The 12,944-nt window shown below is 50.3% G+C and overlaps 1 protein-coding gene across 9 annotated transcripts in view; it reads right to left on the bottom strand.

The window, feature by feature from the left end:
- The window catches only part of TLN2 (talin 2), a 410,573-nt gene that overhangs the window by 31,934 nt on the left and 365,695 nt on the right, over nt 1-12,944 (bottom strand). For all 9 annotated transcript variants that reach the window (XM_019755358.3, XM_074327637.2, XM_019755356.3 and 6 more), the window contains 4 exons: nt 10,340-10,465; nt 10,030-10,146; nt 7,585-7,770; nt 3,520-3,627 (listed from right to left, as the gene is read on the bottom strand). In XM_019755358.3, coding sequence (XP_019610917.2) covers nt 3,520-3,627; nt 7,585-7,770; nt 10,030-10,146; nt 10,340-10,465 — 537 coding nt within the window. The remainder of the gene's footprint in view (nt 1-3,519; nt 3,628-7,584; nt 7,771-10,029; nt 10,147-10,339; nt 10,466-12,944) is intronic.

Raw genomic sequence — 12,944 nt, 5'->3', positions numbered from 1 at the left:
AGCACATTGTGTTCTTTTAAAAGCTTCAGATGCGTGTTTGAAGCCTCTAACCACCCAGCAAATGGCCTGCCTAACATTGGAACACCAGAAAAAGAACACAGAGTATGACCGACTTAAAGATTCTGAACCTGAAGCCATGACCTGTGAGCACGAACAGGGATTAAGGGAAAACATCAGGACCCGTGAGTATCACACAGAAGATCGCTAAAAGCCCTGAGAACCACAGAACAGTAGCTGAGAGTGGCGCTACACGCCTTACATTTTGATCATGTCTCTCAGTCATGCTTAGAGTCTGATCAAAAGGGGGGAATTGTTAAAGAGAAAACCACAGGCCCCAAATGGAATCACTTGTGCTAAAGCCTATGACATGGAACCTCGGCTCAGTATCTGATATACCTGCAGTTTCAACCTTCCCCAGGAATGGAATCTTAATTGGTCTGTCTGGAATTTTCTGGTCAGTACCAATGAGGTAATCTGTCACGTGGCCCCTCCCTGTTCACCCCTCTCCCCACAGAAAGCTATGGTTATCTACCTAATAAGACACGCCCCACCTTCCCTTAAGGGAAGGCAACATGGCCTGAAAGAATCCTTTCTTTTACTTTGCTCATAACTTTCTTGTCTTGCCCTGTTTCTGACAGTAAAGGCCTTCCATGTTGTTCAGCGTCTCAAAGCACCTCTGCACCTGCCAGATGGGATGCTGCCCGACCCACGAATCTCTCAATAAAGCCAATCAGATCCTCAGATTTACTCAACTGAACATTTGTTTTTTACAGAGCAAACCATTCTTGCCTGAGCCCAGGAAAGGAAGGCAGTGGTCGCTCCGCCTTCCAATCTCTGGCCTCCACAGGCAACTCTCAGATGACACCTCCCGAATGACATGTGATGTGGAGTCTCTGTGCGGCAAGTGCCCTTCTTCCGGGTCCAGAAAAAGCTGCTGATTGTCATTAGGATTGACGCCTGACATAATAATTAAGTGCCGTGAAGCTGGGGTCTCCGCCTATGTTCCTCAATCTTCCCTGATGCTCACAGAGGCCCCGGAGCCCTTGGCCTCCTCTCAGGCAGAGGCCAGACATCACCCACCTGCCTTGGGAGTCCTGGATTCTTCCACGCACCAAACAAGGTGGGCTGGAGACGAGAGGTGAGGAGAGAGGAAGTGCTTTGGTGGACACAGTACTTGGTTCCCAGATACTGGGAAAGGGTTTAAAGTTGGTTAGAGGTCAAGGAGGGGGCCCTGTGAGGGTTCCATTTTCCTTCTCCCCTGGAGGAAACTGCAAGACAAGTGCTCGCACCTTCCTTATGAAGGGAGAACTCCTCTCCACAATATAAGCAGTCTTTTGTTCAAGAGTAAAATGGGAGATTGTCACTCATTAAGCATTTTAAAGGCTGTCTGCCTCCTTTTCATCCAGGTCTGTGGATTTGTCAGAGGCGCAGCTGGAGGTGGACCCCTATGCAGTGACATTCTTGTTAAATGGTTCACCAAGAGCACGGTGGAAAGCGGCAGTCTAAGGGCCACGTGTGCAAGGGCCTGGACCTACAGACGCTGGGTAAGTTATCAATGCTGCCCAGTTATAGGCACAGGTCCTGGGAAAAATATGGTGTAACCAAGAAATGGAGCTGAGCACAAGGGCTGAAATGAGGATCCCAGTATCAGTTCCTTTCCAACACATGAACAAGACAAAAACAAAAGCGTGAGAAACAGAAAACAAGAAGTGGGGAGTCTTTACTCAGGAAGCAGCCGGGGAGCCCGTGCGGTGAGCCCTGCACTACAGTTCCACCGGGCACGGCACCTTGCAGGTGGATGGCAATGAAGCATGCAGCGAAGGTGAGCTTGGCCACAAAGCCACAAGGTCCTGACATTCTCATCGAGGCCTTAATGAACTGTCCCTTTAACATCTGAGGGAACTGAAGCCCAGATAAGGCCATTTTCATGGCAGAGTCAGGATCCGAACTCGAGGCTTTTAACCTAAGCCCTCATACTGTTCCCACTCTATTTTTCATTGTTCAGATATAACATGGTTCCACATGACTAAGAATATATTGTTCCATAAAGGAAAAAAAGGCTTTTGAAGGCCTTGCTGGTTTCATCCTCTTTACCCTGAATTTCCTGCTAGGCACGCTCACGGACTGAACACTCTTAACTGTATCCCAACATAGACAGCTGGTTTGGCTGGAGAAGCTCATGCCTGTGAATGCTGAGTGGCCAAGATGTTTCCTTCTTGGCCTGCATGTGATACACTGGTTTCTATTCCCAAGAGTTCAGGCTTCAGGCGCTCAATGTTCGTAACCCCGAATGGCTACTCTCACGAAAGATAACCTTTTGCATTGCCCACAGTTACCTGGGTGAAGAATAAAACAAATGCTCCCTTAAAACACCTAAAATGCTTCCCATCAGAAGGTAACTTGAGTTTGAAGAGAAGGCAGTGGAATGCCAGAATGAGCACAGAGCTGGGAATAATAACCGTTGGGATTAGGTCCCAGGTCTATCGCTAGTAGCTGGGCGACCTCAACCAAGGGGCCAAACTTCTCTGAGTCTCAGATCATTCCTTTGCCCTGCCAGCCTCATGTGGCTGCACAAAATGAGAAAACTTTCAATGCCCAGCAAATGAAAGGCTCAATGGTCTTCTAAGTACATGTGGTTGTGTATCTGAAAGTGGCCTGTTGGATCTTTTCTTTTTTTTCTTTTTTTTTTTTTAGGTTTATGAAGGAGCACGGGCCATGAAGGAGGAGAGACGTCATCAGTTCTCTTCTGGGGTGTCTCTGACTCCTAAACAAACTCTCTATGGGCTGCCCCAGACCTCCCCCAACTCTAAACGTGGCTCCCGGGAGTAGACAGGGACAGATGCACACTGAATATACATCCTGGTTCCCCATGGTTGGCCCTCAGGGCCTGGGGGGGAGCAAGGCCACCCTAGGAATGGGGGGCTGGTGCAAGCCTGAGGCTCCCGTGTGGGCAGTGCACCAACCACAGCCACCGCGTCCCACTGGCGTCTTCTGTCTCAGCCTTCTTAACCCAGCTCCATGTGGACGACTCAGGCTGGCAGAAGGTCATCACAGCAAGGAACGTGTCATTCGCCAGGTGGTCTAAGTCATACATTCAAGGACTGGAGAAAGTCCTTAGAGTGAGATGACCCAGAGCACTGGCAACGTTTCTAACTCGTCATGGAGGCTGGTGTGGTTCTTTCGGGAGCTTTCCCTTTCCTCACACGATGGACTGGGTCTTCCAAACAGGACCTCTGGACACTTTTTCAGTGGTGGCTCTGCCTGTCCCACGTCCATGCTAGTCTTGCCTCTTTGATGCACTGGGAGAGCTGAGCTCTCCTGGATTCTAACTCAACTCCCCGTAGACTACACTTGTAGCTCAGTGTCCTGGGGCAGTGTGACACGGAGGCTTTTCAGCTTAATCCAGTCCCAGACTCACACCTGGAGCTTGAACGACGCTCTAAGAGGGGTTTTCCTGAGGAAAGGATGGTCTGCGTCCAATTGCGCTCTTTCCCAGCTGCTGCCCACACCCCTGCTCACCACCAAGACGTGCTCGAGAAGGTCCAGGTAGCTGAGGGTGCACTCCGTCCCATACCGCAGGGCCCTGGCGCGCACCTCCTCGCTGACGTCCGGGTGGAAGGATGCTTGCTGGAGAAAGAAAGGAGCAGCGACATCTTAAAACAGGAAGGGACAGCTGGTGAGTGACCCGGGGGGCCAGGTGGGGTCACTGGCCTAGCCAGCAGGGTGGTGTAGCCCTGGACATCCCTCTGCCTCACTTCAGTGACCGCTGAGAAACCTTCCCTGACTCCCTGGGCAGAGGAGGTGGTGCTCCCCCACCTTCCCGTTTCCTCCTTCTGTCTCCACCGCAGGCTCTCTGCAAGTTTGTGTCTTGACATTTTTAGTGCCCCGGGGCCAGACAAAAGCAAGTGAATCTGGTCCCTCTTTCCTTCCTTTCTCCTTTGTCTCCCCCCGCCCGCCATCCTGCCTTTTATTGACATGTAAGAAATTCCACATGCCCTGACAAGTCCAGGAAAGATTCATGAGTAGGGCTTACAGCAGGAGACGTGCTGTCCCAGGGTCAGCCTGCGTCTCTTCAGCAACGTGAGGAGTCCTGCACATGCCCTTCTGTTGACAGGCTAATCACGCCAGGTCCTTGCTCTGTGGCCTGATCATGAAGGGGTCAAAGTGACTGTCCCTACCAGGGACTGCTGGCTCCTGGGAAACCTCAGACAGTGAGCTCCCCAGTACCCTCAGAGGCGCCTCATATCACACACGTCCAGATAAGCAACCCAGGACCTACAGTTAAAGCAGCATCTTGCATTTTTTTTCTTGCCCTTGTGACCTGCCAAATTGAGTCATTAATGGTATACCATTTCAGACGGCACACTCATTCGCGGGTTGCTAGATTAACCACAGACTGCTCAGTTCAATTTGAATTTCAGATAAATACCAAAAACTAATTTAGCATAAGTATGGGATACCCTATTTTTTATTTGCTAAATCCTGCAACCCTTCCCATTTAGCCTTCCTTCCTTGCATAGCTTCACCCTAGAGAGAACTTGAGAGGGCTTACAAGAATACATAGAAAACTGCAAATAAATCACAAATCAGGCCACACAGGAATCACCCGTTAGGATGAAAGGTCAAAGCTAAAGGGGAATGGTGACCAGATTTTACATTTCTTCCCCTTAAGATCCTTCTCCTAGGATTGGAGAACGCTGCTGAGAATACCTGTGTACCCTCCCCTTACTGGGCCCCCTTCCTCCACCACCCCCTGGAAGGAGTGGGGGTGATTCCAGGGGCCAGCTTCTGCCATTCACGAGTCTGGCTTTCCTCACCTGAGGACTACCGGGCCTCAGAGGCAGGAGCCAGGCCATGTCCTAACCACGTGAAGAGTCATGCTCTCCACCTCCACTGCACTGTACTCATCCTGTTCCCCTGTGTCTCCAAGTCTGAGGGCCGAGCGCCCCGTCTGATTTGACCAGACACTACTGGGGGGAGACACGAGCTCTGATAGCACTCAGGGTCACCTCCAGTAGGTACCGGGCAAGGCCCTCATTTAGAACTGTGTGGGAGCCAAGGATGAGCTGCTCCGCCCACTGCTGGTGGCTCTGTAACTTGGTAGGACCCTTTGGGAGAGCTATCTGGAAATAATTAAAATGTCATACCATTTGACCCAGTGATTCTACTTCTGGGAATCTGGCCTAAGGAAATAATCCCAAGCATAGAAAAAAACTGATATGCCCAAAGATATTCCTGGCAGTAAAATTTATGATAAAAATAAAATCCAGACAATCTAACTATTTGACAACAGGGGAAAGATGATATTCATTAACAAAGTATTTTGTGGTCATTAAAGAGTTAGTTATGGTGACTCATAGCAACATAGAAACAGCCATCTAATGTTAATTGTAATAGTAGAAATAAAATTGTATCTAATATAAACATAAGCACATGGAAGTTAAGACTCAAAAGAAATATACACTAGAATTAACTTAGGGTATAGGGAAGTCTTTGTTTCCACCTAAGGAATTAATGTAATCCTTCCTTTCTGATAAAATGAACCCATCTGTAAGTTACTGCACTTCCATTTCTGCCCTGGCCACCCTGCTCGGCCCCATATGGCAACGTGGCCTCTGCTCGGCGTATTAGAGTTCTTTCTTGATCCACCATTCAACATCCCTGTATACTATATATTCCTTATTGCATGCACCCCATTTCCTTTCCGCAAAGGGGTGGAAATCCAGGAGACCAAAGGGAATGTAAATGCCCAGTCTGCTAAGTAAGTCCTATCCTAACAAGAGTCTCAGAGCTCAGCAGTGACACTTGTCATTAAGCCCGGCTTTGGTGTGTGAAGCTCTGCAAAACCAGGATTGCCTGATCCAGGGGTGAGAGGACAGAGAGGAGCTGAGGCTGGGCCAACGGCACCCGTCCTCTAATCCTTAACTTCCTCCCCAGCAAGCAGGGGAGTATGTATTAAGAAAGTGACCGAAAATCTGAGCTGTCTGCCATTTATACCTTAATCATTTTCTTTTTTCCTGTTTAATTTCCCTTTTTTCATTTCATGTTTGTAACATGGAGACAAAGTACCTGTCACTCATAACCACAGTGGCCTTAAGCATATGGCTGGGAGGCCAGGGCAGCAGACATGGACTGGCTGTGAACCCAGAAGACCTGGTTTCAGCTCTGGGGCTGAGAGTAAATAGCTGTGTGACCTTGGTCATGCCACTGAATCTCTCCAAGCCCGTTTCCTCATCTATCAAATTAGGATAATTCCCCTTGCCCGTCCTATCATGGGATCAAATGAGAACATACATGACATGCTGACCCTTCCAAAACTATGAGGTGCCCTGCATGTGCACCATGATGGCATTCGGGCCACACCTTGCTAGGCAGGACCATTCTCGGGTGCAGATGTGACCCCTTTGGGAGTTACCACTTCTGGCAGGGAGATTCCACTAAGCACATCGAAATGGCAACTACTTATAACCTCGGGAGACAGTCTAAACTCCCTCATCCAGAGCACAAGGTCCCTCAGAAAAGCGGCCCTACCCACCCACGTTGCCATCCTCCTCTCTCCACACCGTCCCCACCCCCCATCACTCCCAGCAGACCAGTAAATGGTGCTGTCTCCCACCCCAGGCCCTTGCACACTCAGTCCTTCAGCCTGGCCACATCGCCCTGTCCTCTACCCAGTTACCTCCAGCTCATCCTACCCCTTCTGAAGAACCCCTGAGAAACCAACAGCTGCCCCCACAACTCACTTTACCACGGAGAGGAGCCTTATTCCCTCAGACTTCAAGCTGCAGTATCTGCAATCCCCAGTTTCAGCTTCTCTGGGTCATCCCCACATGCTCACCATGGCAGGGGGGTCATAAATCAATCACTAAGCAGATGTCAAAGTCCCTGGGGCAAGTCCCAAGAAGGGTCAAGGTCTGGGGGTGCTCAGTGGATGTAGGGGACACAGGGCTCTTATGGCTCACCTTCTTTAAAAAAAAAAAAAAAAAGGTCATAAAGCTCAGGTCTCCCCAGCTCCCTCACCAAGCATGGGATCAGGACAGCTGCCCCAGATATCTACCCGAAGATCAGAAGAGTTTCTCTAAAACGTCTGACACAGATAGCAAAAAGGCAGTTCCCAGCATTCTATTTTGTTCCTCTAACTCACTTCTTTACCAAGTTATGGCAACACCCCTCCCAGCACAGAATGGATGACCTATGGAGGTAGCAAAGGGTACAAGCAGATGAACGGTGCGGTTTTCATTTGGTGGGTCTGGAACAAAACGCCACAGCTCCTCTTTACTACTCAGAGTGGTCTGCACTATACTCTCTGTACTAAGGCGTCCTGCCCATTTAGGAAGAACTGAGAGGAGTGAGAGGGTTAAGTTGCAGGGCGACTTCATTCCCTCTAAACACAGAACACCCTAGAGAGTCCTTTCCCATGGGCTGACGTGCACACACCTTCAGCATGCATTTTATTATACAGTCTAAGGTATTGAGCTGCTCCTGTCTATACATCCTGGCACCTCCTCTTCTTCAGACTAAACAAAACAACTCACTCATGACAGAGAACTAGCCATCCATCCCAAACAGCACCAAGGCCTTTACCTTGCAAGCCGTCAACATATCGGACACAGCTTTCCGGCTCAGGTTGGCGGTGGCAATCACGTCCTCTTGTCTACATGAGTTCCCAGCTGCTACGGCTTTGGCTGTTGCCATGGTGATGCCTTTCGTCATCCTTATCGACTCTTCAGGTGATGATGTCTTTTCAGGTACCTCTTTTGACTGGAACACCTGGAAGTTAGAAAGAGAAGTGGTGAAAAAAATCAGACAGGCAAGGACAAAAATAATTTATTCTTTTCCGACCAGGCTGCGAGCTCAGTGTCTGAAAACAGAGCCAGCAACAGGAAGAAAGCGTCAAATGGCAGGAAATGAGAAATTTAATTTGAGTACAGTAATACTATTCTTGCTTTCAAGACTTCCAGCATGGCTAAGCCTTGCACGCCTATCCTAGGCATTCACGGGAACAGTGTGGTGAGAGAGACATACCCACAGTGATTACCTATTTGCTTGCAGAAATGCATATTCAACATTTTAAACCACCCACCCCAGGGAAGGTAGATCTGGGCTTTCCTGTTCTCTTGCCCCATCCCTTTTGGAGCTTCATCAATTTCCAGAAACTCTGCAGTCCTGAAGCTGGTCCCAGTGCAGGACTGACCCAGATGCATCACTCTGGACTCACTTCTCTCTCTTTAAAGGGATGTGGGGGCTGGGGAAAATGAAGCATTCCGTTTCTTCTATTCTTAGCCTTTTTTACAAATAAAACTGCATAAGTTTGTGGAGGCGTTCATGTGGAGTGCACCAGAGACACTGTGAAGTATTTAACAATGTGCGCGCGGATGCGCGCGCGCGCACACACACACACACACACACACACACTTCAGAGAAGCTGAAGAACATTAACCATGGTAAGTGAACATCCCACTTCAGAGTTCCACCTGTCAGTCAAGCCAGCCACTAATGCTTCCAGCCCATCTATCTTGTCTCTCTAACATGCGTGACTGGTGCCCTGGCTGCGTACCGAATGTGCATCTGTGTCTGCACATGAGGACCGCAAGCCAGTGGGGGCTGCTCCGTGTTCAGCGCTAGGTAGCCACGTTTCAGCAGGAAGCCTTTGCTGAGGCCCAAAGGAGGACCCAGCCAGCATCCCTGCCATGTGCGAACCAGTGTCAAACATCACGATCCCCCTCAAAATGGGCAGCTGCAACTAAGTAGCCCAGAATCCCACACCCCAGGCCTACCCTTTGAATGCTGCAGTGGGAAAAAGGCCACATGTACAGAGCCTTCCACACTGGCATGGTGCTCATGGCGCACGCTGCTTTGGGGTCTCCTGTATCCATGGAAACACACCATCTGGGTCAACTCTAAGTCACATGGGTATATCCATATGGACCATGTGTCCGTAAGTTCCACGGAAAGCTCCAAATTTCAACCCATTAGGCCCACCCACACCTGTCAGGACATGTGTCCAGACTGGTAGGAAACCCCCAGGCCACGTGGGCAGGTGAGTGCCAGGGAGCAGTGCTGAAGGGCACCACCCGTTCTCTTCAGTTGTCTTTTGTATGAGAACTAAGCACAACATCAAGCAAGGATGGCGTCATTAAGGACAGGAGAAGAGAACACCGGCTCTAGCGCCAACACGCCAGAGGACCACTCATTCCCACTGCCGCCCCCAGGGCTCGTGGCCTTCACACGTGATCCTCCGAAGATGCAGAACCACCAGCAGCAAAGGCCAGTTCCTCACACCCCTCTTCAAAAAGAAGCTGAATCTGTAATCAGATCTCCTAGTAGAAAGAGATCTCAGTTTGAAACCACTCATTTTCGGCATTTCTATTTCTGGGATTAGGATGAGTCAATCCCCGATTGTCACGGGATCAAAAGAATGGTAGATAATACCCGTATCTCAGTAGCACCAGGACACCTCACGCCACAATGCAGGAACAGGGCAAGAAAGAACACGGGGTCCCTTTCTCTGAGATCAGACAGCTCAAACAGAAGGGAGCTGGATTTTACAGGGAAGTAAATGCATCAGATTGTTCCAATGGCGAATCTCAGACTCCCAAATCCACACGTGTGCAGCAGTGTGGCACATTGCTGCCAGAAGTGGGATTCAAGAGGGGCTGTGTGTGGCTACAGGTTGTACACACGAACAAAGCTCCAGGTGAGTGCAAACAGCCCTGCTGACTTTTCCCTTTGCCAGGAATCTTCTGGAATGCTTCGGTTTCATGCTGCAATTTTACTGGCATTCAACCTGAACAGTCCGAAGTGATACATTTCAATTGATTCCTTAAGTACAATTAAAATTGATCCTATACAAGCTTTGGAGTGGTCAGTTATCTGTGGGATCTCAGGCAGGCAGCAGAGTGGGCCTCCCTACCTCCAGTGCTCCGGGTAAAACCTCTTGGTACTAACGAACAAGCTCAGAGAAGCCTGTGCTGGGCTCAGCGGTTGGACAGGGGTGCCCGCGGGAGGGAGGTGACTGTGGCTCCTTACCGTGAGCTCCTGCTTCATGTACTCGATCGTGGCCTCCAGCGCCCGTGTGCCCCGGGTAGCCTCGTCTTCCACTGCCTTCACAGTCTTGAGGAGGGAGGTGACATTGGTCACCATCACCTGCACAGGAAGAAAGGCCAAGAGGAAACAGTGCACTGAGGCTTAATCCCTACTCCTTTAGTTCTAATGCCATGAGCAAAAACACCTTTCAGTGAGAAAGGAGGTCAGGTGTGCATCCTCCCCAAGTCTCGTGTGTCCTTCTCTCTCTCCCACATCCCCTGCACGCTCCCCCTTTGTTGGGGCTCCACTCTACCTTGGCAGCCCCCTTGAGCTGGTACATGGAGGGGTCATCAGCAGGCTTGCTGGCAGCTCCCTTGGTAGCACCAATGAGATCTGAGAGGGCCTTGGCCACGTCTTTGATGGCGTTGATCAACACCACCTGAAAGAAAGCACGGAGCCCAGGTGAGCGGGCCCCAGCAGACTGACTTCATGAAGAGCATACAGCCCATGGGCAGCCTGGCAGGCGTGTGGGTCTTTACGTCAGCAGCTCTCAAATCTGCAGCTCTGCAGAATCCCAGGAGCCACTGCTGGAGAGTCTGAGGCAAGAGTCTGGGTGAAGATCCATTATCCAGACTTTGAAGAGCTCCCCAGGGGAGGCTGATACTTGGCATGCTTAAGCATCTCCTGGAGGGCAGCTCTTATTGACAAGCTGCCTATGAAAGGGTGAAGGCAGCTAAGCAGACACCTGAGAGGCAATACCAGTCATCCGTGCTCTGAACTAGTGACCAAAAACACTGAAAACAAAATAAATGCAAGCCTCATGATCCGGCCCACAAGGCCTCCATGGCAGCCCACCTGCGTCTCCAGCTTTGGTTCCTAGGATTCTGACTCACTCATCATGCTACAGGCACACGGGTCTTTTTTCCTCATTAAAAGTCCCAACTCATTCCTGCTTCAGGGCCTCTGCTCCTGCTGTTCTCTTTGCCTGGAACCTGGCTCTTTTCATCATTCAGGTCTCTGCTCAAATGTCATGTCCTCAGAGACCTTTCTGGACCACCCTCACTGTACCGCTCCCCACCCCCAACTCCATCAGCTTGCCCCGTGTTATTGATAGCACTTACAGGAAGGTGGAATTACTTTATTATTCATTCTCCCCTGACTTCCATATGTAAGCTCCAGGAGGGCCATCCTGGAGTTGTGTGTGTGTGTGTTTCACACTCAGAACAGGGCCTGGCATCTTGGCACACCCTCAGTAAATGCTCGTGCCATGAATGAATACATAGGTGTGTACCTACATAAGGCTACGGATAATACAGTGTCTTCACTCTTCTAACTGGACAGCCTATCTTCAGCATGGTAGGCTTGGGATCTGAAGTGCCAGCCACACTCAGGAAGGATGTGCTATTCCACACCGCACTGAGCTCCTCCAGGTTCAGGTGCTACACTAACAACTCCTACTTCAACAGTAATAACAACGACAACTTGCCTTGACTGAGGACAGTGTCCCAGGGGCTGAGCCAAGCATGATACACATGTTATCTCATTGCACCCTCACCACTGGCATGTCAAGTGGGAGCCAAGATGCTTGTGTCCACGCTCCCCGGGCCTGGGAATGGCAGCGTTGGGACTCGCACTCTGCTCAGTGTGGTCCCAAGGGCATGGTCTTAACCTCCACACTATATTATGCTCGACGGCTCTGGTTCCTCATCGACCAATGGGATCCGCAGCACCAGCCCTGCCTGTCTCACTGCACTGCTGCGGGGATGGACCGGACAACATACCAATCCACAAAACACGTCTTACCCATAAAAACATATACTAGAAACTAGAGTCCCAGACCGCTGTAAGCACAGCCACACTATGATCTTACACCCTCTCCATTTCTCTTGTGCCTTCTCACCTACAGGGCACACACACCTCGGCTGTGAAAGCACAGAGTGGACAGGCAGTGATGGGCCAGTGAGGAAGGGCTGACCGGTGAGGACCTCACCGGATTCCTGAGATGGCTGCGGCGAGGGGCAGAGAGAGGAGACAGAGGCACAGAAGCAAAGGTCTGCTGCCAGCATCCCACCTACACTGTCCCACCCTGCACCGGACGACTGACCATGAGTGGGGGCATTTTTCATAGAGGTCTCATTAGAAGTTGGAGCTTTAGGCTATCTAGACTACTTGAGAGTTAAGACTCTAAGCGATTCAATACATTTCTCTGTGTTCAAAGATCGGAATCCTCCCCAGGCCAAGTCACTTCTCCTCAAGTTGAGCGAAGGCTCAGAGAGTATGGGTTCCAATCCCATTGACTCGTTTTCAAGCTTTTCCTTCCTCCATGGGGATAAAAATACTGCAGGCAGGAAATTCTGTGCAGATTTTGAACGGCAGAGGGTAGCCAACCTGAGGTCTGATGTCATCAAAGAGACATCCAGTAGAAGGAGTAATGTACCCTCACCGACCTCTGCTCCTGTGGAGGGTGGAGGACGGGAAGGTCACGGCCACATGGGGGCAAAACTGGGGGCCTTATGTTAACCAGAACCGTAGCTGTCGTCAACCCAGGCACTGAACAGCAGGGGGCTTTCTATCCAATTTTGTCCAAAGGGGCCAAGTAGACTAGTTTATGGAGTATAGTTTCAGCAGTGAAAACAGAAGCATTTCACATTCGATGGTGCTGGGACAGAGAACAGAGGGATTTTTGGGTTTCGCACTAGGGAATGGGCTGATGGCCTGGTTGGCTGTTAGTTCAACAACAGCTGAACATATATTGATGGGGTATCCGCTTCGTGCCGAGAGCTGGGTTGGGAGCTTAGGTTACTGTCCTTGAGGAGCTGACAGTCTAGGTCGGGGGACCAAGTAACAGGCAGATAACTTCAATGAAACTGCCAAATTGGAAGCGGAGTGTAAAAGCAGAGGGCCCTTCCCTACCCCTC

Source organism: Rhinolophus sinicus, chromosome 3, assembly GCF_057876585.1.
Source record: "Rhinolophus sinicus isolate RSI-liver-muscle chromosome 3, RSI-T2T, whole genome shotgun sequence".
Taxonomy (NCBI): Eukaryota; Metazoa; Chordata; class Mammalia; order Chiroptera; family Rhinolophidae; genus Rhinolophus; species Rhinolophus sinicus.
Note: the sequence above shows the minus strand (reverse complement) of the source record. Positions and strands in the feature narration are given on the sequence as shown.